General features: G+C 43.6%; 1 protein-coding gene across 3 annotated transcripts in view; it reads right to left on the minus strand.

Annotated features, from left to right (window-relative positions):
* Positions 1-13,324: 13,324 nt before the first annotated feature.
* Positions 13,325-27,461, minus strand: part of Cpne4 (copine 4) — a 464,454-nt gene continuing 450,317 nt past the window's right edge. For all 3 annotated transcript variants that reach the window (XM_041677389.1, XM_041677391.1, XM_041677390.1), the window contains exons 13-16: positions 26,367-26,418; positions 24,807-24,940; positions 21,432-21,668; positions 13,325-14,997 (exon numbers count right to left, since the gene is read on the minus strand). In XM_041677389.1, coding sequence (XP_041533323.1) covers positions 14,863-14,997; positions 21,432-21,668; positions 24,807-24,940; positions 26,367-26,418 — 558 coding nt within the window. In that variant the 3' untranslated portion in view covers positions 13,325-14,862. The remainder of the gene's footprint in view (positions 14,998-21,431; positions 21,669-24,806; positions 24,941-26,366; positions 26,419-27,461) is intronic.

Below are 27,461 nucleotides of genomic sequence, written 5' to 3' on the forward strand. Positions count from 1 at the left end.
GGGAAAGAAAATATTTGGGCTTTAATTTTTAGAGAGCGAAGCAAGAAAGGATCAAACTTTCTTAGGAAGCTAAGGAAAGAGAATTCACCTCCAAAAGTCCCCACTGTGGGACGGGACAACTCACAGTGCTAAGCAGCACTTTGGCAGTTTTATATTGGATAATCCTAAGAACAGTCCCGAAGAGGAGTTGTTTCTATATTATAAACGAGGGGACACAGACTTAAATTTTATGTTCATGCCAACAATAGATGGATAGAGTTAACACTGAATTAAGTCTGGAGTGTGTTAACAATAGAATGGGACCAAAACCAATACAATGGCATGCGACTTTCAGGGCTGGGCTTACATAGTTCTAGGCAGTTCGTTGACTCGTGGAAGATCTTGAGCTTGAAACATCCAGAGAGGTGGTTCATGGATTTGAGATCAGGTGTGATTGCTGCAGAAAATGGTATTATCACAAAGTTTCAGAGTGCTTGTGACACAGCTACCGATAGTTTCTGTGTCTTCTACGCCCCAGAATGCATGGTACATTCATTTTTCCACTTCAAAAGTGTCTTTCCCGGTCAGATGATCAGATGAGTGTTTTTGGAAAGGCATAAATATCAGTTTGTCCTTTCACCGTCTTCTTCCTTCCTCTCTCTCTCCCTCCCTTCCTTCATTCCTTCCTTTTTTTTTCTTTCTTGTTAAAGATCTGGGTAGCCTGGTTTAAAAGGTTCAGGGAAGGACCTAACTACTGCTTGAACTTGTAGTCAGTCTTGAAATCCTTACTTGTTCTTACATCCCAATCAGCACTGTTGTTGGCCATGTCTCAGTAATGTGTTGATCCTTAGAGAAAATACTGCATCTCTTTATCCTAGCTCCTTGGCTTCACAGATACTTAAGAGAGGCATTTTCGTTGAGTCCTGACATATACTATGTATGAGAATAAGAAAAGCTCCCTACTATCACCAATTCTAGTATTTTGCATGCCTGTAGTGTACAGTAGCATGTGCTTGGTATTGCATCTGTTCATCAGTCAATGATAACCAAGCGTATAATGAACTCATAGGAAGTTAAGTTTAATTAGCTTGATGCAACAACAAGGAGATGCTTATTATAAGATTTAGGTTTACACTGGGCATTTTAAAGGTACTTTCAAGGAAATGAACTTATTTGAAAATGAATGCTATGAAGAATTAAAGACGGTTCAGCAATTAGGCTCCTAAATCGTTAATCTGGAGACAGGAATGCCAATTTGGGCATTAAGAATGATTGATGAGTTTTTTAGCAGCCTTTAGACATACCCAACGTTGGTGTTCTGTTGTAAACACAACAGTATGGGTGGTAAAAGGATTTATTTTCATTCTCTCAGTATATTTTCCCCCACGGAATCTTTACAATGACCACATATGGATACTGTCATTATCCCAACTGTAGGCAAGGGGAGACTGCATAACTTAAATAATGTTGTCCAGCTAGTAAGTTGGTAAGCCAAGGTCTAAATTGTGGCAGTGTCACCATAGGGATGTTTTCCAAGACACTTTATTTGTTTCTCTGTAGCATCTGTGTTGTCATCCTTGCCTTAGAACTTCTCTTAGAGAGGAAAATGAGTAAGTGTATCACACCCAATGGTCCAGGATGAGGGAGAATCCATATTAAATTTTGTTTTGAGTGCCAAGTTCTACCTGATTCTGAATGGAATTGTTGTGTGGATGAAGCTGCCGGCAGGCACTGCTGCTGAAGTGAGTCGAAGGAAAACCATAATTTACTGTCCCAATTGACTCCTGGGATTAGGAGTTGTCATTATTCTTTGTTTAGTCACTGCTGAGTGCTTCTAAGCGACAGTCCCAGGTCCCAAGAGAGTCAGCATAGATTTCCTTAGGGAACGCAGGCATTGATTTTAAGCTTCCCATAACTGGTGCTGCTATCCCTCAGAAACTGCCTACATGCCAGGACCCTAGGCCACTTTCCTTCATTTTCTTCACTGGAGCAGAGAAAGCCTGCCCAGTCTCTTTTTATTCTGACACTTCTGAAGTTCTTACCCCACTAATTCAGACAAGGGCTGATGAAAAAGAAGCTTTGTGGTTATTAAAGTAAGAGTTAATATATTTCCAATTCTGAATTACTACATCCATATCCAGATATGAGGACCACCACAGGAGTAGTTTCAAGGCACAGCTTCACTAGATGTGCTGACTGTTCCTGTGTGTTCTGACCATTTGGTTCTGCCATGAAATTTTAACAGTATTTGTGATGTGTTTTGTGTGGATGACTTATTGCAGGATAGTAACATTTTCATTATCAGGCAATTATATTTTAGTGGATATTTATGCATTATTTAATAATATACCCTATACTTGACATTTAAAACCTTTAATAAATTAATTTAGCTCTTTAATTGAATTATCCTAGACTACGTCCTATTTTTCCTATATTGTCAAGAATTAGAAGATTTACAAATTGTTAGAGAGGTTATGAAGATGGGTCATTTCACTGGTAGTGGAGTAGACAAAATGCACTTTAAGAAATTTTGGGCTTGGGAATTCCATTGATGGCCCAAGAAGCCATAGTGTAAAATCCCCAGATGCTCATTCACCAAGAAAATGAACTTCTTTTAAATATTCACCAACAAGATCAAATCACATTTGCAGCTTCTCTAGAATGCCTTCAGGATACAATTTTTATTTTTACTAGTTCAGACCCCAGACTTTACAGTTTCAAAGAACTATCAAATGGAAATATATTTTATTTGAAGAAAGAAAAAGAAAGAGGTGAAGAAGGGTGCAAATAAGAGGAAATGGAATGGAAGCAGAACAGGAGGAGGAAGGCACAAAAGATGAGGGTAGAGGAGGACAAAGGAAGGATGAGAAGAACAGCAAGAGGAAGCTGCCACCAGTGTGGTTCTAAAAACATGTTATACATATTTTTAAAAGTTTCCCAGAATCTTGTCCCCTTCTGTTGTTTTAGTGTGGTTGTGATATAATGTAATTATGCCAACGTGCATTTCCTTAATTTTTTATTGTTATAAAAATGTTAGCATCAGAAAACAGAAAACCACATACCAAGGGCCACATGCCTTCTGTTGAGGCCATCTGGCTTGTCTCCATCCTGATGCCAGGCCAGTGATCATCGTTTCTATTTGTAAATGCATGGTACCCAAAGAATAGGTAACTTTCCCACACACCTAAAAAATAAATGATTGCAGCTTTGCCACTTAGCTTCTGCTCTGAAACATTGGGGAAACAATCATCAGCATAAGAGGAGCTGATAGCAGGGAAGATGGGGGAAGCAAACAGTCAAAATGTTCATTTCCAAGTAGAGACATACAGACTACTTGAAAAGGATTCTCCTAGAAGAGATAACACGAGTGAATTGTTCTTTGCGCGAAGAGGAGGTTGCCTAGGAGTAGAGAAAGGATATTATAACTAAAAGGAACACAATTCCTGCCAAACAATAAACCAACCCATGCCTTTGGTCACAAAACAACCACTTTTGTATTATTCGAATGGACTCTCTTTGCCAGGATTGTAGAAAGGATATTGTCCAGATAGTTTGTTTCTTCTGTAGTTTCTCAGGTGTTGGCTGGAACAAAGACATGGGCTAATATCAATGGGGCGGGGGCAAAACCACCTTTCAGGCTTAGTTACTCCTTACATGGTAATAGATGGGTAGATGCTGCCTTTGAGGCTGAAACCCATGTCTGCTCTGCTTGTGCTTCCTCACAGTATGGTGGGTGGCTTCTAAGAGCAAGCCTTACAAGTGAACACGCATAGACTGTGTAATCCAACTTGACCTAGCCACGTGAGACACGTGGTGTGACTTCACTGCCACCACACACTGTTTCATATTCAAGGGGAATGGTCACTCTGAGTGGGGACATGGCAAAGGTACACTGTAACAAGAGTGTGTGGGCTGGAAGACATTGTGAGCATCTTCAGAGACATAGACACCATATGTCCCGGCAATGAGTAGGATTGGTTTTTAGGTTGTAGGGACCAATTGGTGGCTGACTGCCATGGCAGAATGGTCCAGTGAAAACTTTCAGATTAGGCCCAGATGGCTTGCAAGAGAGACAATATGACCTGTTCCATATTTTCCTTGGCTCCAGAGAAGTTTCTAGATATAGATCTAGTACCTCTTCCATTTAGAGAGACAAAGGCAAGAGCAAAAGAGATTGTTGGTCCAAAGGGTGGGAGGACATGACAGTGGGCCAGCATGAGCATCTAAGACTAGAACCAAAGGGAATCTATCAGGGCAGGGCAGGCTGCTGACCTCAGGGCTGTTTCCTGCGGTCTCTGCATGCCCTTCTGGCAGCTGAGATATGTCCAGGGGGGAGAGAGTGAACTACAAAGGATGGGAAGACGGCTGCCAGGCTGCTCAGGAGTCATGTGGTGACTGTGTTTTCTCCATCTGTGGCATTTAGACTCCAATCAGGCCCAGAAACATCGTCATGGCAACTTGCCCATCTGCACCGCTGAGCTGAGACAGGATTCCCTTAGTAACGGAGGAGCTGGGAGATGATGCTTAAAATAATCTTTTATGCCCAGACAGAAATGCCTTTGCAGTTTTATTAGCCATGTAGCATCATGGGGCCTGACTTTCACACTCACTTTATAACAAGATGTAACAAAATGGCTTTTTAACGTGAGAATATCATTGTCTCCACTGCACAAAGCTTCCATCCCACTGAAGCCAATGAATATCACACCTAAGTTCCTGGAGTTGCTGGTCACTATTACATAAATGGCCTCCAAATAGAACAGGCAGTCTCCATCTGAAATTACTGGGCTTCATCTAATCTCTTTTCTATAGCCTACTGAAGTCCTGGCAGTATCTCTGTAGTGAAAATAGCTATGCTAAATAAGAATTTAACACATAGGTAATTTAGCTTGACAGTTCCTTCCATCTGATGGCCCTCCTTGCTCATGGCTCCCCTCCAATTTTCCCTGAGCTGTGGCTCTGTCTCCTGCATGAGTGCTCTTGTGACTGATAACCCTGGCTATTGAGTCCTCTCCTCTCCTAACATTTGCCATGCCCTTCCATGGCTGCACCTTCATTTAATAGTGAGAAGACTCCTAGTCTTAAACCATCGCCTCTCAGTAAAACTCGGCTCACAGGGTCGGGGTGGTATCTCAAAGGTTACAAGCTTACTTAGCTTGGATGGGGGTGGTAGCTCAGAGCTTGCATGCTTGCTTAGCCTGCAACCAGCCCTGGGTTCAGTACCTAGCAAAACAAAGCAATTGTAGTTAACCAGGCAAGCTATAAACCCTCTAAGCCTCTTTCTCCTCCACGATCATTAGCCCCCACGATACTCATGTATCTCTGACAGTTGGTGACCTTACAACCTTTTTGCCTCCTTTTCCACAAGAACCCTCCTTTCAAGTGGTTTCTCAAGGTAGTCCAAGTTACTCCCCAGGCAATATAGGTTATTATGCAGCCCTTAGTTACCTCTCAGGGTTGAGCCTGGGCCCACATTGCTGAAGATACTACCCACTTACGACACAGGACTCTGATGGTTTAAGTTAGATCTGCCTTGAAAACCATGAAAGTTTAACTTTCATGGTTCCAGAAAATACTATACAAGCCTTCAAGGCAGGAAGCAGTTAAATAGTTCTAGTCAGCTGCAACACCTACGAGCCAGTGGGAACTACTAGCAAGGTAGTATATGGGAAATGGTGCAAGAAGTGCCACTCACACGGAGGTGGCAGTCAACAGTGGACTTAAGTCACACTCAACAGGAAGGAGGTTGCACCTGGGAAACACAAACTCCTCTTTAAAATTTATTTGTCTGAGTCTTTTGCCTGCATGTATGTGTACACCCACATGTCTGAGCCCAAGGAGACCAGAAGAAGACACCAGATCCCCTGGAACTGGAGTTATGGATGCTTGTAAGCCATCACACTGATGCTGGGAATTGAACCTGAGTCCGCCACAAAAACAAGTTCTCTTAACTGCTGAGCCATCTCTCCAGGGAACCATGAGGTGGGGTCCAATGTTGATTGATTGAGAGAGAGAGAGAGAGAGAGAGAGAGAGAGAGAGAGAGAGAGAGAGATCCTCAATGGTCTCCAGTGCGAATCCTTGTAACAATGCTGATGGACCATTCTGTTACAATTGATGATTTATAATGCCCTTCTATATGTCTCCATTTTCCAGAAGAGGAACGTGCGGTCAGAGTGGATTATGGCTAGCTAGCTGGAGGAGGGGTCTGCCTGACCTCAAAGCTCTCACTGGTAACCATAATGATTCTGTTCTTTCGGAAGGTCAGGCCAGCTTGCTGTTCAGTTTTCTAGGATGAAATCAATGCACTTGTGAAAATAAACTCGAATCTGGAGAACTCGCTCAGCTCAGCTCACGTTGATTCGAAGATTAAACAAAGAGACCCGCAGAGCTGCTGCTCTGCTCAATGATATTTTTAGTCACTTTCAATTCATTGGCTTCATATTAAATTGTAAATTAATTATAAACTAATCTGAGAGATTATGAAATTATTTTCTCAACCTAATTCAGTCCCTGTGGGCATACATGTTTTTAATATTCCACACTCCAGTTCACCTGTGTTTGACATTTGGCATTCTGATTGCTTTCCATGATGGGAGGATTGAGATCCCAGGGGATGCTGGTGTTGCCAGGGGTTTACCTTTGTGTTGTTAATATATGTAGGAAGTTCTTTCCAGCATTTTTACATTATTTGGGGGAGGGGGGTACATTCAATGCATAAGAGGGAAGAAAATATCTTTCTTTTGAAATTACTAAGTCTTTGAATCACCAGGGAAATAAATCTCTCTTTTGGAAACCTTATCCTGACCATCTAGATGGGAGTGATGATGAGGGGGCAGGTGTCTGGCCATCTTAAAGGGAGCCCTTCCAATTCAGTTCTCTTTGTCAGCTTCACAGAAGCCAAGGCCAATGAATATATGTGCATATATAATATACAGAGGACATTGCATGCCAGATGAAACCTGCATATGTATTTTTTTAAATCCTTCTCCCTCATGTCACAAATTCCAGGCAAGGTTCCAGAGACGATTCTAGAACTTGAAATCATATCTCCTTTTCAGGTGTGGCCAGGATCTCGACTTGCTCTGCAGGCATGAATTTCAGGAGGGGTGGCTAACTGGGGGTTTATAAAGGAAATGACAGTCCCACATACCCACAAGGTAGGTGGGGCACACACCCAGGTGTAGATGGCACAAGAGCTCACAGATAAACACAGGAGAAACCAGGAATGTCAATCACACCAGGCTGTCTCCTCAGTGTAGGAACTGCACACCTGTCTTCCACCCAAAATTCTGGGAATGGGTGTCGTTAATGTTCCGGAGACCTTTGCCGTAGGCCTAGACATCACCCAAATCCCCCAGAATGATTTATCCCAGACTCTCCCTCCCTAGACCTTTATATTTGTTTCTCAGTCAATAGAACCCATTCTTAGGGGATGTCACGCGTACTTTATAGCCTGTTGACCTCTATACGCTCTTGGTCAGAGACCACACCAGATCCTAGGCCCTTACACTATAGAACCCATTTTCATGGCCGCATGCACTTTGTAAAAGAGTTCCAGTGTACTCACTCCTTAAGCTTTATTGTGTAAATGGGATCGATAACTGTTACTAGGAAACCTTTTTCCAAAATTTTATTGTATTTAAATATATCTAAATTAAATTATCTGGTGTCATGTCCAGAAGTTTGAACCAGTCCAAGTAAGGCAGTCTGTACTAAATTTCCCTCTTACCTCCTGTGGATTGTTCCCCTGCTGACTGTGACACTCACACTCAAGGGGTAGGCGGGGGCACACATCCAAGAGCTGCCATAGTCACTTGGAAAGAACACCCTTCAGTTTGTGTGCTGTCTGCAGGCTGTGTGGTGTGCTCCAGGTTCCCAGCTTTTGTGAGCTGTCAAGTCATGCTGGGGTAGGCCTTGGTAATGCAACTGTCTGTGAGTCATTTCTGCTCCTGTAAGGAACCCCTCCCCTATGCTCCTGTAAGGAACCCCAATAAAACTCAATGGCCCACCAAGTTGGACCTCGGTGGAATGGAACTTTGGTCTCCCACGAGCGCCATATCTGGGGTGAGCTGATGAGTGTAGCATCTCCCCAGGAAAACCTTTGTCACCCAGCAATTTCATTACATTTTGATCTTTCCAAGTCCATGTCCTTTAATGCGCTTGGCGACAAATCACAAGACGTCCATGAAGGGCTTCCACTTCATTTCCATTTAAAATCAGCCCCCCGTCTCACAGGAAGAGTAAGCCTGTCTTCATGTTTGCAGTGGGATAGTGGCTTTTCCCCCCACGGAGCATCATTCTTCCAAAAACATTAAAAAGTGATTGACAGACACTGCTATTCAGACACGAATGTTTGGAGACATTTTTCTTGAAGTTAAGTGAAGTGAGCCTGCCACTCCAAGAAGAACATCTGACAGGGTTTATTGCCAATGATAACATTTGAGCTTTCTAGCAAAGATTAGGATTTAAAAAAAATTGAATCTGCTGCCACACTTTGACAGATTCTCAATACTTTTTGATGAGATCAGGCGATATTACACAGCGATAGATCACCTGATCCTTTGTTGTTGTTCAATCAACTGTGTTAAACATCGAGACTAATACACCCGAGTGAACAAATATGTTCTCGATGACCAATGCACAGCATTGCAAAATCCACTGTAAGCAAAGACGCTATTGGCAAGGGCCAGGCAGGTTTCATTGCTGATTCTGTGTTCTGCATTTACAAACATTACCATGGCTTGACTTTGAATGAGATGGAAAAATAGAATGAATGATTAAAATCAAAAGTTAAAAATAGGGACATCAATTAGGAAATTGCCTCCATCATTCTGGCTTGTAGGCAAGTCTTTGAGGGCATTTCTTGGTTAATGATCGATAAAGAAGGACCTGGGGGCAGTGCCACCCCTAGTCAGATGGTCCTGCATCGTATAGGAAACCAGACTGGGCAAGCCGGAAAGCAGCGCTTCTCCGTGGCCTCGGCTTCAGTTCCTGCCAGTAGTCTCTATGCCAACTTCTCTCAGTGAGTGTGTGACTTGAGAGGTATAGTCTGGAATAAAGCCTTTCTACCCCAGGTCACTTTTGGTCATGGTGTTCAATCACAGCAATAGAAACGGGTGGTTTGCGATTTTCAAGGTCGTACTCCAGCTGGAGCATTGCTCCCCTTGCAGACTAACCTACACCCCACCTTTCTGCCATCCCCAGCTTCGGTAAGCACTTTCTATTCTTTACTTCTAAGATTCTACGGTTAGTGAGGTCATGTAACATTTGTCTTTCTCTGTCTGGCATGTGTCAATTGACATAACATCCTCCAAATTCACCTTTCTTGTCTCAAAGGACAGAATTCAATATTTTTGACTGAACACTACTCCAGTATAGAATAAACTGATGGATATGCTCATTGCCATGACTTAGTCATCCTACAATGTACTGAAACATCACACTGCACAAGATGAATATGTTCCACTAGTATGTGCTTATAAAAATAAAAGAAAAATTGATAAGACAAGAGAAGGACACTGAAGATTTGCAAAATTAGAAGACTATCGGTATTGTTCTATTTTTTGAAAATATAATTTTTATTTGTTTTATTCATTTTTATGTGTGCATGTATGTGGTATGTGCATGCACATGTGGGCATGTGTTTGGGGGATACTCACACATCGCACATGTGTGTGAGCATACCAGTGGAAATCATTGGTGAGTGATAGGAATCACTGTTTTTGAGATAGGGTTTCTCTGTGTGATTTTGGCTATCCTGGAACTCACTCTGTAGACCTCACTGGTCTCAGATTCACAAAGATCTGCCTGATTTTGCCTCCTGAGTGTCGGGACTACAGGCATGCACCACCATTGCCTGGCTAGGAATCCCTCCTGATAGCTCTTTCACCTTATTCTTTCAGGCAGAGTTTCTCAACCAAACCCAATATGACTGGTCTCATTAGCCAGGTTGCTATGGGAATCCCCCATTTCCACTTTCAGAGGGTAGATTTAAAGGTGGGCTTCCACAGTCACCTGCCCCTGATATTGCTTCTGGGAATCTGAACTCTGATCCTCAAATTTACGTGACACTTGCTAGCTCTTTAACCACTGAGCATCTTTCCAACCCTTTAAACATTTGTAGATGATAGCATATAATGAGCTGACTGTTGCTACCTATTACATGTTCAGTAATCTTTTTTTGAGATAGGGTCTCATTTAATTCAGATTGGCCTCGAATGTGCTAGATAGCCTATAACCCTTGGTCTTTGTGGGTCTGTGTCTTGACTGCTGGGATTATAATTGGGTACCACCATGTTTGACTTCTAGTTTCAAACTTCTAATACAACAAATATCACAGAAACAAACTCAAAAAAGAGCATGACCTCAAGAATTGTGAGATGGGATGAGGAGAGGGCCAGATAACTCTGTGGTGCCAAATTCGTTTTCCAGAGCCAACTTAAATGTGGTTGTTTTTCTTTTGACTGGCACAGTTAGGCTCCTGCACTGCCTTGAAAAACTGGTAAACTGGCAAGTGTTTTAATACGTAATATTAAAGGGTTTCGTGCAGAACAGCAGGGTTTTCAGTTATCCTGAAGACAGTCTGCACTGGGTCCATATTTCTGCACTGGGTCCATATTTCTGTTTGCTTTCCCCTCACCCCCCCCCCCCCATTCTTACCCTCTGCTCTCAAGGTTCTGCATTGCTCACAGGGCTGGCTCAGCTCCTGGAAGCATCCATGAATGTGTCTGATCTATATGATATCCTTAGTGGGTAGAGGGTGGGAAGAGCTGGCAATATCCTGAGGATCTACTGAACCCCACCTCACAGTGTGCGGAGCCTATGAAAGGAAGATGATGTCCTCAGACAAGAGAGATATTTCCAAATTTGGGGCAATGGTCTGTTTTTTTTTTTTATTAAATCTCTGTGTGTGTCTCCCATGTTTCTATCTGTGAATGCAGGTGTGTACACAAATATTGGAAGATAACGTTGGGTGTCCATCTTTTTCGTCCACTCCGAGACAAAATCTCCCATTGCTTGTTATTGTATAGCAAGATAGCCAAGCCTGTGAGCTCCCAGGATTCTCCCGTCTCTGCCTCCCACCTCACAGTAGAAGGGAGGCGATTACAGACACAGTCTGCCATGTCTGACTTTCAGTAGGTTCTGTGGGCTTGAGCTCAGGCCCTTGCTCACATGGCCAGCACTGTCCCCGCTTTCTTACAGATTCCCTAACACTTTACTGTTAATATAGCAGATCTATTATAGATGAATGAGTGAGTACACTACCGAGAGGGTAGAGATGGGGGTTTGGGTTCAGGGTTCACAGTATCCGTTATTCCAATTCTGACTTTGTTATAGACAGCCAATGACATTTCCAGCTGGTGACAGCTTCCCTCCATTTTACGATAATTTCCCCAAAACCTTGTATCCCTGATTTCTTATTAATTCTTTCTTTGACCTATTTTGTTTCATTAAATTTTTTCATCAGTGTGTCGTGCCTGTTAGTCAAGGGAAAGTATGTTAGGACGTGCTATCCTGAAAACCACGTGGGCACCACGCTGCCCCGGCTTTGCTGGCAGTGCATTTCCTTGTTAGGTGTCCTCCTCTGACTCTGTCTGTGTGGTTGACACTGTCAAGGGAAATCCTGCATTTGCCTTAAAGCCAAAGCTTCCATTCTGGGTGTCAGAACTATGCACCTACCAGCAGCCAATTCATTACAGTTAAAAAGGGAGGGCTCCACTTGGAGCTAAAAAAAACCCAAAAACGTTGTTTTAATTAATATTGGCTTTCTTATCTGACAAGGGCAGAATCCTGGGGCTAGCTTTACCTATGCCAAACACATTATTAGGTACATTCAAGTATCGAATGTGTGCCCTTTCTGGCTGCATACATGTTGTCAATGCCAAGCTTCTTTGGGGTCAAGTAATGACTCTTCAGATGTGTGCACCCTCTTATTCCCCATCCCCAAGTACATAAATGCATGTGTGTAAACTATGTGCATACTTTGCCCACATCATACACACATCTATGTATATTCTCTTGTTTCTTTTTGTCTGCTGGAACGGTTCATAAGAAAGATGCTGCCTCCAACAAGCGAGATTTAAGAAGAGAGTTGGGACATCAATGGTGAGGCTTTTGTATCTGATTTTGGAGCACTTTCATGAAAAAGAACAACAATTGGCTCCTGGGATGGAGGGCTCAGCTCCACAGGCTCCACTGTAGACTCATTCCACCAGCAGAAAAGATTTAGTCAAATTGTCACTAGGGCCGGAAGAGTTTTCTCAGTTTCAGTTTCTGTAGAGTGTCTACTTGTGAGTTCTCCATTTAGAAGGTGTATCCTCAAAAACCTGTCCTGGGAAATGGGTGGCAGGAGGAAGGAAAATACAATTTCCATTCTTCATAGAGAGCCTGGTACTGCCTAGCTGGGGATGCTGGACGGATGGAATGAGATCGTACAAGGACTTAGAACAGTGTCTGTTACAATCTCTTCTTGTTGTAAAATGGGTGTTTGTGCCCCTCCACAATTCTCACATGGAAGATCTGATGTCCTCTCTGATGCTATTGGCAGACAGAGACTTTGGGAGGTGTCTGGGTAATGAGAATGGGGTTCTTGTGGTAGGATTAGTGTTCTTGTAAGAATGACCAGAGAATTCTTTTTTCTGTATCATGGAAGATAAAGCAAGAAGATGTCTAACTGTGAGTTAGAAAGAGAGGGCCCAGATGGCTGGCACCTTGATCAGACTTCCTCAACTCCAAAACCATGAGAAAAAATTTTCTGCTTCTTTAAGCTACTATGTTTATGGTATCTTGTTCTAACAACCTGAGATAAGATATCCTTAAATGATTGTTTGGTGATGTTGTATTATTCTTTGGAGCTGAACTTGAGTCTAGTTATGAAAAGGGAAAGAAATTACCTAAAAGTTTTGTCAGAGAAATTGAACTCTATCTTTACCAACTTGGAATCCCACGGAGTCCGCATCAAGTGAAAACATCCCGCAGATATTGGAGCATGGCATGGTACCTCATGCCATGGTGCTCATGGGTATGAGATGGATCAGAGGCCGCATTGACAAAACTATTTGTTTATTCACTCATTCTATTGTTCCCCTCTGCATGGACTAAACATGTCAACTACTGAGTGCTTCCTACACGCCAGGCACATAGACACAGATGTTCATACACTGGTTTGGGTTAGAAATGGTCATTAGGTATTTCCGTAATAAAGAATGTAACTATTTCAGTTTTGAATCTGCGATGGAAGCACCAGTCTTCCTCTGATGCCCCTTCAAACACGGGAAATATACACCTCACTGGCAGGAGCTTGCTTTGAAAAGAGGAACAAGACCACAACTCTTAGAAAAAGAATTCTGTAAGTACCCAATTTATTCAGAAAACAATACAATTTAAACATTTATGACTCTTTTCAGTCTTACATTTTTTTAACCATCATTCCCAAAATGTTATGCATTTGATTGACATGTATTTGCAAGATTAGGATCTATAATCATAGCTCTGGAAATTGTACATTTGATTTGATTAATTAATTGTTACTGCCCTCCCCCTAAACCTACCCCAACAAAACATTTCTTTTGCTATGGATACACATCACCATTCTTTCTGATCAAAACTAAGTTTCACTTTGTGCTTTTTGAAGCTTATAAAACATTTGTCCATTTCTCCGAGAGAAGATCAGAAAAGCAAAAACAAGTCGTTGTTTTGGTTCAAGACTACCGTAGATTCGGACAAAACACCCTGACCCTACACAGTCATTTCCACTTATGGAGATTGTGCTCAGAAGTGATTAAAGAGGCCAAAAGGTGCCCCCACAGTGAGCTCAAAGACCAAGTGAGTAGAATAGAAATCTGGGGAGCCACGTTGCTATTTGGCATGGACAAGATTCCATTCAAGATCCAAGGAAGAATTTCAGGAAATAATTTCTAGGCACTGGAACCATCCATGCAGCAGGCTGTGGCTCCTCTTTTAGCCAAGCAGGAGCAAGCCAGAAGGAGCGCTCCTCTGTCTGGGTGGAGGACGAGGTGTGACTGGAAAGCAGTGAGACTGATGTGAGGGGTGCAGCTTCTGGAATCAGCCCCACTGCTTGCTACTCTCACCTCTGGGATGGGCCGGCCCCTGTATGCTACCGGCAGGGAAGAGGTGCCGCTGGCAAGCAGGCGAGGAGCTGCCCTGGTTGAGATGATCTCTATTGTGAAAGCCTTGAGTTCAGAACCTCACCAGTCCTTGTGAGGAATGCAGAGCCTCAGGCCTGGCATTAAAAAGCTCCATTAGAACAAGATTCTCAGGGAATTTGTGTCTATGGTAGTGTGTAAACTTGGGTACTGGGCTAAACGGCCCAGCTCCACTTCAAAAAGGCTACCTCTAGGTAGATAAATTTATTTAGTAGAGAGGCCATTCTCAGCAGGGAGGGGCTATAGATAACAACTGCAAAACCAGTGTAAGATTATTTTTTTATTATTATTTTAAACATGCAAAATACAGTCCATGCATCTGCCATTTTGAAAAGTCTCTCATCATATAGGAGATTAAGCCAAATACGTTTTGGCTATCAACATTCAAGAAATGTTTCAAAATGCTTTACAGTGTAAAGATAATAAGAAATTTAGCAAAATTTCAACAAACCGGTATAAAAATGGATACGTATACCATTTTGTTTCAAGGCAACATGCTGTAAAGTGGATGTTACGACTGTATTTCATTGTAAAAAGTCTTTTACAATACAGATCAGGCCTTGGGGCTACACATGCAAAAAAAAATATCAATTAGTCAAAAATCACCGAGACGTGCTATCTTTAAATGTATATTATCATTATTTTCTTTTAAAGTACAGGAATAAAAGTAGTAAATATTAGTGAACAGTGCTTGAGAACTCTGTAAAAGTGTGGAGTTCATGGTGCCAGTGTCCGGGAAGACTCATACACTTCCGATGAACACTTTGGTTTAATCCCTTTACCGTTGTAATAGTCCACGACTTGATTTGGGACTTCGGCCAACACACTCTTTGCGAGGGCAGCTGGCGACGCCTGCAGGGGAGAAGAAATGACCGTGATTTGAAGCAGATGCAGACTTTGCCTCACAGATCGGAGCCCTGCTCTCCTCAGCGGGTCTCATTCACTCAGTCACACAGCCACCTGTCCACTCACCATCCTCGTTCTGTGTCCACAGACGCCAATTCACACCTGAAGATGAATTTTCCCGCAGGTTTGTTTGTTTGTTTATTTATTTATTTATTTTGCTTTCTTTACATTTTCACTCAGTTTTAAACACGTTCCATTCACTATGCCAGGAGCAGTGGGAATCATGTGAGGGGACCCAGCATGGCGAAACCGAACGCTTCTTATAAGGTAACAAGCTGTAAAGGCTACCCACCAGTGATGGAAAACGCAAAACGCCCATGCGTCCTATCAGGTTAGCTGCTTAGAATGAAGCCAGAGCTCCTGAATGGGGACCTGAATTTTTAACATGATGCCCTGGTGATTCCTACTGAAGTCTGGGGTGCACTGTTGTAGAAAGTACAAACACTGTAAGGCAAAGTTATCTTAGAAGCACACCTCCAAGACATCTTCTCTTTGGCAGCACACCTCCAAGAGGAAACAATATTTAACTTGGGTGTATATTTCAAGTTCAGGGAAGGGAGGGGGGAGTGGCATTCGATGATTCTAGAGACAGTCAGGCATCTGACGGAGTTGAAGGAAAAGTCCGCGTGTGTGTGTGTGTGTGTGTGTGTGTGTGTGTGTGTGTTGGGCATGAACAGTAGTGGGAGTGAATTTGGTAGTCATTTAGTTAGAAAATGAGCTTGAATGCCCCGCAGTATGCAGAATGCTGCCTCTGCAGCAGAGAACTGGACCTGACTCCTGGATCTGACCTTTACTACTGCACAACCCCTAGGCAAGCAGCTTCAATAGTCTGAGCCACAATAGTTGCCACGGAAGGAACTGGAAGGTTGGTGAGTTAACAAGTACTTGAGATTCTCAATGAAGGAGAACTGCCCTAAGGGCCGGGGGACTGTTCTTCTGATCTGCTCTTTCCTGAACCATGCAACACTAAGCGCCAATCTCAGAAACAAAATTAAAAGGAAACAAGCCACTCTGTCTAACAGAGAGAAAAAGCAAGGTATCTGAAAAATCCAGGAACATCACGCAGAATTTTGAACCCTAGTGGGCTGAAGGTGTTGCAGCTTGTGCCAAATCTGGCCGGCAGACACTCGCTTACTTTACAAATGAATGGTTGGGTTTAGGGTGTGGTCTGTGTATACGTGGTCAGAAACAAAATCATCTCTAGTTTTCCCCTGGTAGAAAGTTTAAGAAGGCCAAAAACGACTTGATTTCCCAGCTTTCCGTCCATGTAGGAGTGGCCACATGACCAAATTTTGCCCTGTGAGACATAAGTGGAAATTTTCTAGATGAATTTTTAGGACTCCTTCCTTCCTGCTTCCAGGGGACAGACCTAGTTGGCTCCATTTCCCCCTTCTTTTTCCCTTGAATGAGACTGTGGTTCCTGGTAACAGCCCCTTTATCATCAGGAGGAACCACTGAAGGATCCCATAAAGGGCTGATTTTTCACACTACAGAATCAATCAGGAATGGAGTTGTCTGAGCCACAATCCCCAACATTTAGTTACCTAAGAATAAGTTTGCATGCTCCTTATCAAAGACATTCCTTCTCGCAGCCTTCAGGTACAGAAAGTCTTAACTGGTCAAAACGCAAAGAGTAGTTGGTGCCCAGCCTCAGCTGGTGCAATTACAACACAACCCCTATACCCAGCTCTAAGGGACCATCTTGGAAGAGGGTTTGGAAAGATTTTAAGAATGAGTGGGCCAGACGGTCTGCTGAGACAGTGTCTTTTATATATGACAGGGGAGCTATACTATTTAAATCTCAGCAATATGGTCACCTAAACAAGAGCTGCAGGCTAACGCCAGTTGACAAGCCAATGCGGATAGGTGGGGGTCTCAGAAGGCCCTGTCCCTAGAAGAAGATCTACATACAATCAATGACTGTTGAGAAGACAGCCAGTCTTCTCCAGGGATGAGCCTCCCAGTAGGTTACCCAGTCCCATGTGGTCTGCCCTGAATAAGTGGACATGGCTGCTCGAGATTAAATTCAGGCCCTAACATCTGCACAGGGAGCGCTTTATAGAGCAATTCTCCAGCCCCAATTTCAATGAATCTGAATGAAAATATCCACACGTGGTTAGTGGTCCTGATGCATGAGAAAGCACCGGTCCTAAGACCCCGCTGCCATTGCACATATGTGCTGGTGCATGCACACAGTTATAGGAACAAGAGTAGATGGGAAAAAGCCAAACCACAACCTCAGTTGGTAATAACGGTAATTTGGACAGTATACACTAACCACTTCCACGGAACAGGCATTGTGCAGAAACTCCACTTTCTATCACCCAATACTTCCATGGCGTTTGCCTTTGACTGAAAGTCTGTGTCACTGAAAGGTTAAACAATTTGCCCAGAGCCACATAGCTCGAAGCCTGTGCACTTTAGCACTGCGTGCTACCATGCAGAACAGCAAAAGAGAGGCAACGCATGGGTTACTGGCGTGTCTGAAACATCAGCTCCTCACCTCCCTTTATTTATGGCTTATTGAATTCTGAGTAGATTAGTTTGGATAATGAAATGCTTTTCGAAATCTAATTTGAAATCCATGAAGATAAGGTAGGTGAAAATGTTCCCAGCGCTCTGCCGGTGTCACCCTAGGGAGGCTGGAAAGACACAGCACAGAGTGCATGAGGAACACCATGTCCTTGCTCTGCTGGGGCAGTTCTCTTATGGGACAGGTCCCTTGTTTCCAGTTCTCCTTCAGTCCCTCTCAACAACCCTTCATTTTTTTTTTATTTTGCCAATGCCTAGATTAAGCTGCAAGGTTTTCCCCGTGAATCTCTCTCTGCTATGAAGTCATTTCAGGGGTGTAAGACCTGTGAGCTGTGGGCCATAAGTAGTTAGGCTGCACGTAGTTAGGACAGGGTCAAAGGCGATCCAACTAAAACAACAAACTGACTTCAAGTTGGGAGGGTTTTTCTTTGCAGTTCTTCCTGGAATTCAATGGCACGGTTCTCAGACATAAACTGTAGATCACAATATCCTGTTACAATGTCAGAATGTTGGACAGAGCTGGGGAGATGGCTCAGTCATTAAAGTGCTTGCCATGAAAGTTTGAGGACCTGAATCTGTGTCTCCAGCACTCATGTAAACAGATGGGTATAAATATTCCTGTGCACTTGCAATTGAAGTGCTGTGGCTATGGTATGGTGTGGTTAGGTAGGAGGGAGACAAACAGGTTCTTGGGGTTCATTGGTCAGCGAGGCCATGGAGCTTGTGTTTAATCAGAAACTCTGTCTCAAAAATAAGGTGGGAAGAAATATAAGAGGTAGAGGAAGGCCCCTGATGTCAATGCCTGGCCACCATAGACATATACCTACTTATGTGTACATGAACATATGCACACATACAAACACATACCACATACATACACAACACACACACATCAGGCACAACTGTTAGCAATCCTTATCCACCCATGGGCTTCTTAGCACGTGGATTTTCCTCTGATATCCTTCTCCTAAATATTCACGTCTCCAGAAAATTTTTCCAAAGCCTGGACTCCTGCTTCATTAGCTCACAGGGGTCCCGGTGTGTGGAGAGCAGAGGAACCCCGAGTGTGTGAAGTCCTGAGCCCATGTACATTGTTGACATGGGTATGGCTATGTAAAGGATCCCAATGCCTCAGTCCCACGGGAATGGCAAAGCCTTCTCCAGGTGAGGCTCACTTGGAGGGATGGCAAAGCCGTCCTCTGCTATGAGTGAGGATGTTGATAGTACATACAGAAAATGCCCATCACAACTCTCCACACCATTTGTACAGCCCGAGTCTGTACCCTATAGAGGCTGCCACCACCTTGACTACCTAAACCTATCTCTTTGTTCCGTTGCTTCTGGCACGCTGCAACTTCTGCCAGAGCACCAAGTCTGACCACCCGCCCCCCCCCCCCCCACGTCTCCATATATCTGCCTGTCTATCTTTTTTTCATCCCCTTGCTGCCATGATTAGGCTTCTCTGGGAGCCACGTTGGATGAGAAAGCAATGTGTCAGGTGTGCTGGGAATACTCTGGGAATCTGAGGGTCAGCAGGAGGCACAGGATAGACCAGCACCTTTTATGGCTTGACGGCATTGCTCTTGCGTGGGTCCCATGATGGCAAGTGTGACGGCTGATGGATCAACTTGGTGGCAGTACATCTACTTTTATTTGGCCTGAGTGATGGAAGGCAAGGCAAGTCTTTAAGAATAGCCTTCCCTCTACGTCAGATGCATTAGGAAGCAGAGAGCATCACACACCACAGCTGCAGCAAACTGAGCCAGAATGCCCATGCTGGGCCTTTCTGATGCCACACTTTGCTGTCCATAAGGAGACAACTTGGGAACTTGGTACTTTTCTTTAGAAACCTTCTCCATGGGAAAGCAGAAGACGGGCTGGCTGCCGGGGCAGTTACTTTTCCCTCACAACGCTGACGAGAGAACCTGTGGTGAGATTGTCTGCTGCTGTAACTTGAAAATGCCCTCTGCACTCGGCTCGGCAGCAGGGGATTGGTTTCCTGCCTGCTTAATGATTTTAATTACACTGTGGCCATCTTTAAAAGGGGAATAGTGATCACATTGCAGGATGATGACTGACAGATTCAGGGAGCCCTGGAGTGTACAGTCCCTTCCCTTAGAGGTTGGGCAGGCCATGGACTCTAGGGTTCAGCTGAGACTATGTGGTGAATACTTGATTTAAATGATCACCGCAAAGCCTGTCACAGAAAGACAGAGGTGCAGACAGCCATGCCTGGCGAGCACAAGAGGATATCTCTGTCACTGATACTGTACTAGTGTGGCTGGGGTGAGGTCAAATTGCATTTGGTGAGCTTGGACACAGCTCAGAAAATGGCTGTGAAGAATGTTGGAAACGCATTTGAGTGAGCATCGTTGGAGCAAAATGGCTTTTCCAAATAGACATCCAGTGGGAGAGTGCCTACATTGGATGACAAGACACTACACCCGCCTCTCTCTGTGACCTCAACAGCAATGCAGCCCCACACAGGGAAAGGACTGCTGGAGAAGCCAACAGGAATGTTTCCAGAGGGGATACACACATATGTGCACCCATGGGACAGGTGACAGAGGAGAAACTGTAAAGGACATTGAAGACTTCGTGTCAGGAGCTCAAGTCTAGACCCTCCCTGTGGAATGGTGGCCATGGCAGCAGGGCAGAATCCAGGACTGTAGCGGATAGCAGGGGCTGGGACTGGGCTCTGTTGTTGGACATTGTTTACAAGGGCCTACAAATTAAAGGATACTGGAGACTCTCTGTGGCCACTTACAGTACTTCCATGGTTTCTTAGACACTGTTTAGGCATCTTTGAAAGGGCCAAAGAAAGAAAAGAAAGAAAGAACCCAAGAAAGTCTTAATGTTGGTTCTCATGGTTTCATTAGGGGTGGGGTTTGTGGAAATTTCAAGGTACGTCTGTCTCCAAGAACTTGATAATTATCCCTAAATTGGAATTTTGGATAGAGTATAATGAGAATGTTTGTAACATCATACTAGGCATTATCTAGGGCGGTGGTTCTCAACCTGAAAGTCATGACCCCTTTGGGGGATCAAATAACCCATTCACAGGGGTCGCCTAAGACCATTGGGAAACACAGATGTGTACATTACAATTTCTAACAGTAGCAAAATTCCAGTTATGAAGTAGCAAAGACAATTTTATGGTGGGGGGGGGGGGGTCACAGCTTTAGGAAGGCTGAGAACCACTGCTCTAGAGGGCTTTCTCCAGCCAATCAGGAAACACAACTCTGCTTTAAATGCCCCACAAGTGTACAAACTGAGGATACAGGTGATTTCTGTCTAGCAGAGATGTGTTTCAAAGATTATGCATTTGTATTTTCTTTCTTGATCATGAACCAGTCTGCTTTGAGAAGCCTATTTTCTCCCCTCACTGACCACACTAAACTACATCAATACCCATTATTATCAGCTTGACCATACTGCTCCTGAGTGAGCAGACTAACTTGCCAATGCGGCTCACTATACAGAGGGTCTATCATTCCGCACACAACAAACACATAGTCTTCGGACAAAATTTCTGCTTATCCTCGCTCCTTTTTCATCTATCCCTGAGCCAACTTCCCAACTGTCTATAGCAACCTCAAGCAAACAGAGGTCCTAAAATTCCTGAGTGAAGACAAATGTTCGCAAAATGTTGGCAACTATAGCCACCATGACTTCCTAATTCTAATTCCATATATGCTCCTTTCCCCAAATAGTTATGATCTGTATATCCTTCCTACAGGATTTGTTCATCCTAGACATGGTCTGTTAATGCTGCTTAGAACAAGTCACTATCAACACTGGTGGACACGCGAGAGATGTGAGGACGCCCCCATGATGTCTATGCATACGTGTTTGAAGTTCCGGAAGGGCACAAACTGGACGATGTCTCGAAGGACGGGCTCTCCCTTGGGTGACCTTAGAATTCCGTCGTCACCATCCAGCATCTGCATGTCACTGAAGTCAGCGTTCCCCACTCCCACGATGATGACTGACATGGGGAGGTGAGAGGCGTGGACGATGGCCTCCCGGGTGTCAGCCATGTCGGTGATGACACCGTCTGTCAGGATCAGCAGGATGAAGTATTGCTGCAGGAGTCGGGAGTCCGGGACAGGTGATAATGAGGGACGAGGGGGGGAGAAAATGACAACAGTATCAGTTAGATATCTATAGCCAGGTGGCCTCCTTGTAGAGTGAATAATGGCAGCAGGGACAATAGACATTTTGCTTATTTCTTTAACTTTTTTGTTAAGAAAAATGTAATGTAAAAACAAAATAGCCTGGCCACATCTATGGGTTCATTACTGGGCATCAACAATTATCAGCATATGGTCAATCTTGCTTTATTTATTGTTCACACTTAACTACTTTATATTATTTTTGAAATATATTTCATATATTACAGCATTTTCATAAAAATATGCATAGAGATAAAATTCTACTAATAAAAATAATATCTTATATATGAAACTAAAGGTTATAATCCAACCCATTGAGAAAAAAAGACAGGCTATTTGTGCTTTCTGTACACAAAGTTCCTTCACTTGCTTTAACTTTCTGCCCTAAACTAAAACCTTTTTGGTTTCAAAAAACATAGCAGTTTATTTCCTGATGACCCACATTTCAAAATGCAGGAGTTTTCCCTCAAAGGCTCCTCCAAAAAGAAACCAAGCTACCTCCACCAATCCCCAAAACTCTGTCTCCTTTCATATTCATTTGTTCTTATCTATTGATTTGGTTACTATCTCAAATAGACTAGGGGTTTTGGCTCTGGGTGACAGTTACATTTTCACTCCTGAACTATCAAGTCCCAAGCATCCGTGGTTCTGCTAACCTTCAGATCAACTTCACTTTAGTTCACTGTGCTCACAAGGAATTTGCTGCACAGGGTTAGAACACTAGGGACAAATGCTAACAGACAGAGTAGGGCCAAGGAGGCACAGCTTTGGATTAAATGGGAGATACTTCAGGAATGTCTACACAAGGGAGGGAGGGAGGATGTGTTCTGGCACACAAAAGTAGCGGCTGACACTTGGTAGAAATGTGGTCTGCAGTCCAGTTGAACCCAAGGGAACAGAGGGACAGAGCCAGCAACCAGGGGAATTATTACAGGATAAGGGTAAAAGGCTATCTTCTTTATGCGAATGTGTCATCCCGGAAGCCATGCTCAAGTTACACAGAGCTTCCAGACAGCTATAGTGCTTGCTCCATTTGGAAAACATCATAAAGCTAGATAGGAACAGGCTGACACCATTAAATAACAGGCAGGAAAGGGTGACATGTTTACTTCTAAAATGTCAAAGGAAAGGCTCCAGTTTTGTCTCGGCTTTGGAGCTGTAGTTTGTATCTTTCCTAAAAAACAAAACCGAACAATGGAAGCAAATGTTTGTTGTGGTATTTTCTATTACTATTCTTCATCACCAGGAGGTAGAATCACCTTTGTGTGTGTGTGTGTGTGTGTGTGTGTGTGTGTGTGTGTGTGTATGTGTGTGCGTGTTTCACTGGAGTTTGAGGGTTCATGCACTCATGTGCACACACACGACACGTGGATGGAGGTCAGAGTAGGATATTGGGCATCTTCCTCTGTCACCTTCCACTTTACTGTCCTGAAAGAGTCTCTCACTGACCTGGAAGTTCAAGGTTTCAGCGAGATGCAGAGGCCAGAGAACTCTAGATATCAGCATGTCTCCACCCCAAGTGAATGCTGAGTTTGTAGGTGCACAGCCATGCCTGAATGTCTGTCTAGGTGCTGTCGGTTCAAATTCACTTTTTTTGTGGTTATATATCAAGCACTATTTGACTCTGAGCGTTTCCCCAGCCCTTCAACTACTGCTTTATTTATGCAGTCTGGGTATATTGGAAAACAAGCTCAGTTTTGGACTTGTTTTCTTTCCTGGGACAGGAGGTGACCACAGTAGCTTCCACCACTGAGTGTCTGTGTTCAGGCAAAGGGGCAGACCATTGTGTCTGCCCTGAACTTTCCATCCTGGCAGATTTGGGGCTCATTAACCCACTGTTTTCCAGATGAAGAAATTGAAGGTAGAGAAGTTAAGCCATTTAGAAATACTAGGATCGGAAATCATGGAATTTCATTGCTCTGGGAAGTCTTCACCAGTGGTGACCTGCCTGCCTCCCCTCATCCTCTGGATTCTGCTCTCTCAAGTAACACCCCACTACCCAACCCCTTTCACCTTATCAACCTCAGCAGCCATCCCTTTCCCACAACTCCAGTGGACTCCATTGGCCCAGGTTCAATTAACATCAGTGGGAAGAACAGGTAAGTGACTTACCTTCCAGCTGAGCCTGGGCACTTCCTAGACCCTGATCCAGGGAACATCCTTTGGCCCTTCCCCTTTGGTCCTTCCCCCTTGTTCACAGGGCATATCCTTTGCTCCCCCTCCCCCACTTGCTCACATCACCCAGACCCTGACTCCAGGCCATATCCTTTGGCCCCTAACCCTTGTTTGCAGCAGCAGCAGCAGCTTTACCAGAGGTAAAGCTGGTCCTAGGAACCCCAGGTAAGACCACTACTTACTGCCCACTAAGACTCCTTAAAGCCAGCCCAACAAACCTTCTCTGCTGGGCTCCATACTCTGGTCTACAACATCTGAAGAAGAATGCTTTACTGGAGGCTAGGCAGGATCTTGGGACCCGAGGCCTCCAAAACCCCAGTGGAGACACCCTACTAGGCCTAAAGACTCACCAGTCACCAGAACTCTTGGCCGCTTGGGCCAGAAGACCAGAGAGGAAACAGAAACAAAGGGATAAAACACCCATTCAATAAAGACAAAATCAGGAATCAACACCTAAACCTACAGTCGTCCCATATCCAGATGCTTGTACACCAGTGTAAGAACATAATCAATAATAGAAAGAGCAATATGGTACAACCAGAACCCAGCTACCCTCTGACAGCAAGATTCAACTGTTCCAAATACAGCTGAAGCACAAGAAGTAATTAACTAATTAATTAATTAAAATAAATACAAATCAATAAAAATAAATACAAATAAAAGCTATGATAGCAAGATTCAACTATTCCAAATACAGCTGAAGCACAAGATGTGATTAATTAATTAATAAAAATAAATACAAATAAAAGCAAGTAATTAATTTAAAAACAAAAGAAAACTAGAATTGATTGTCAGATTATAACTGGTGTCATGACCAATATCCAAAAGAGGCAGGGTAAGTCCCCAGTATAAGTAACCTGTCCCTCTCCTTACCGATGCCTCCTTGGTGTTGGTCTCCTCCGAAGCTGACTTGGCAACCTTCTGAATGATGGGAGCAATGTTGGTGGGGCCATAAAGCTGGAGCTTGGGAAGACAGCTCTGATAGGCTTCCACAACTCCTTGAATTCCTAAAGTGAGATGGGAAAAATCAACACGCCCATAGTCCCTTCAAATGGGTTTGCACACACGCACAAAAGTAAAACATTGGCTTTGTCCAAATAGTCCTTATCTACACCACACATAGGTTTCCCCCTTTTTTCTTTTTATTTATTCTTCTCTTATACAATATATTCCAATTTCAGTTTTTCCCCTCCACTCCTTCTAGTTCTTTACCCACTCTGTTCTCTTTCCCCAAGACCCACTTCTCTGTTTAAAAAAGAGTAGGCCTCTCAAGGATATCAGCCAAACACAGCATAACAAGATATAACGAGACTAGGCACAAACTCTCATATCAAGGCTGGATGAGACTGCCTAATAGGAGGAAAATGATCCCAGGAATAGACAAAAGAGTCAGAGGCACCCTGTTCCCATTGTTAGGAGTCCCACAAAACTCCAAGCTAACAGGTACAGTCACATGTAGTTCTTAAAGCAAAAGGAAATACTAGGTCAGTGTACTGCTGCCTCCCTTCCCCCACTGAAATCAAACCACAGTGTGAGCCAAATCAAAAGCCATTGTTTCCACAAACTTTGTCCCACTTAAGTCCTTATTAGGTCACCATAGCTGAAGGAAGCAAAAGCTGCAACCATTTTCTAAATGAAGAAGCAGAGGCTTAGAGAGGTTACACAGTCTGCCGCAAGTTCTGGAAAATGTGAGTTGCCGACTCAACAAATACATCCAGGTCTTCGGGCTCAGAGAAGCCCCAAACAAGTTCCTGTTGTGTTTTACCATGGTGCTGATTGTAAAATAAATACTGCATGGAATGTATGATAATTTCCATTGTTCTTTCAACATCATTATTTTGTGAAACCAGATGTGGGAATCTGGCCAGGAGAAAACACAGTCACATGGGCTAGACCAAGTGTTTAAGCCTTGGGGCTCTTTCTTGAACAAAACCATGAAGCTCTTTGTTCTAAATCACCTTGGTCAGTGTGCTGGAAGTGTCAAATGATTTCTGCCTTTCGCTCTCTCTTTAAATCTACACAGAGAGGACGCTGAGGAAAATCCAGATGAAAAGTTGAGAAGCGGAAAGAGGAATGTCTCATCTTGGTTCATCATGGGCCATTCTCTTATTTCAAAAAAATTAAAGTTAATCTTTAATCAATGAATTCAGTAAAGCTAATGGATTGATTAACTTTATTTTGGTTAGAAGAACCCAGAATTTTATTGAAAGCTCAGGATTTCCCAGCCTTGTCTCCTCCAGGGTGCACCGCCCCACTCTATAATGTAATCCTCCATTCCCATGGAGCAAGGTGGCTAATTTGGATTCTCCGAACCTGTTTCTGTGCTGTGGACACTCCCAGCTGAGCTGCCGCTCTAGGAGATAGGAACTGAACCTAGAGAGGTGCACAGAGCCAGGCTCTGAGACACTGGTTCCCTTTCTTGTTGTGACTTACCTGCACACTCTGGGTTGTCTTCATTAAAGTTGATTGCAAAGTCATGAGAGACCTAAACACCGATTAAAATTTTTTAAAAAAAAAAAAAGGAAGAAAGGAGAATTATAACTTGGATCCAATAAGGAGGCACTGGGGGCTTAGGGTTTGCAAACAAATGCCCTTTCATTCATTGTGAGTTAAGCAGAAGGCACCGTTTTAAGCCGTTATAGAATCAATCTGAGATGGAGGGTGAATTCTCAGCTCCCTGTGGAGCTGCAGTGACAGGAAGATTTTCTAGGATCTGATAAATTCTGGCAGGAGGGAAAAGTAAATCATATATATTTTTTTTTTAAAAAAAGAAAGAAAGAAAAAGAAAAGGCTTCAGAAAAAGGTAACTACAGATCATTTCTAGATTAACTGGCCACAGACTGAAGGGTTCAAGTTGAATGAGCTCTGTGTCCACCTGTGTAAGAAAGTAAGCACCCAATGAACTCGAGCTGACTGATAGGCATGGTGCTGCTCACAGAGGCACTGGCTAAGCTGACTGATAGGCATGGTGCTGCTTACAGAGGCTCTGGCTAAGCTGTTGACATTTAGGGATCATTCTGACAGACAGAATTACAGAGCACGAGGATCTTCATGTACACACAGGTGAACTAGAATGACTTCTACTTCAGAAAAAAATGAATAGAATGATATAGCCTGCCATCATCCATCCCAAGGCCCCCTGCCTGGCAGTGCCTAAGCAGAAGGGCTGATGATACACTGCCTGCTATTTTCCTCCCCCTAAAATCTGATAAAAGAAATGGGCTCTTCTGCCATCTGGACAGTTTTAGTAAATCACTTGGAATTGCATGGAAAATTCCACCTCGAAGGTATTTCTGACCACTGAATCTCTTGGGCACTAAAAAATAGGTCACTTCATTAAAAGATAGACGCCTCCTTTCTTCGTGGGAGGTCACAGGTGAAGCAGCTGGTGTGTGCCCACTATCCAGGCAAGTGAGCTGCCCTACTTGGTTGATTTAGCTCAAGTTTTTCTTTAGCCTGCAAGATCTGGATGGACACAGTTTGAATCCCTGGAACCCAGTGGTTTGGGGTGTTTTCTGAGTCTTTCAC

Source organism: Microtus oregoni, unplaced genomic scaffold (genome assembly GCF_018167655.1).
Source record: "Microtus oregoni isolate MIOR12 unplaced genomic scaffold, Mior012 000028F_ref0000031, whole genome shotgun sequence".
Taxonomy (NCBI): domain Eukaryota; kingdom Metazoa; phylum Chordata; class Mammalia; order Rodentia; family Cricetidae; genus Microtus; species Microtus oregoni.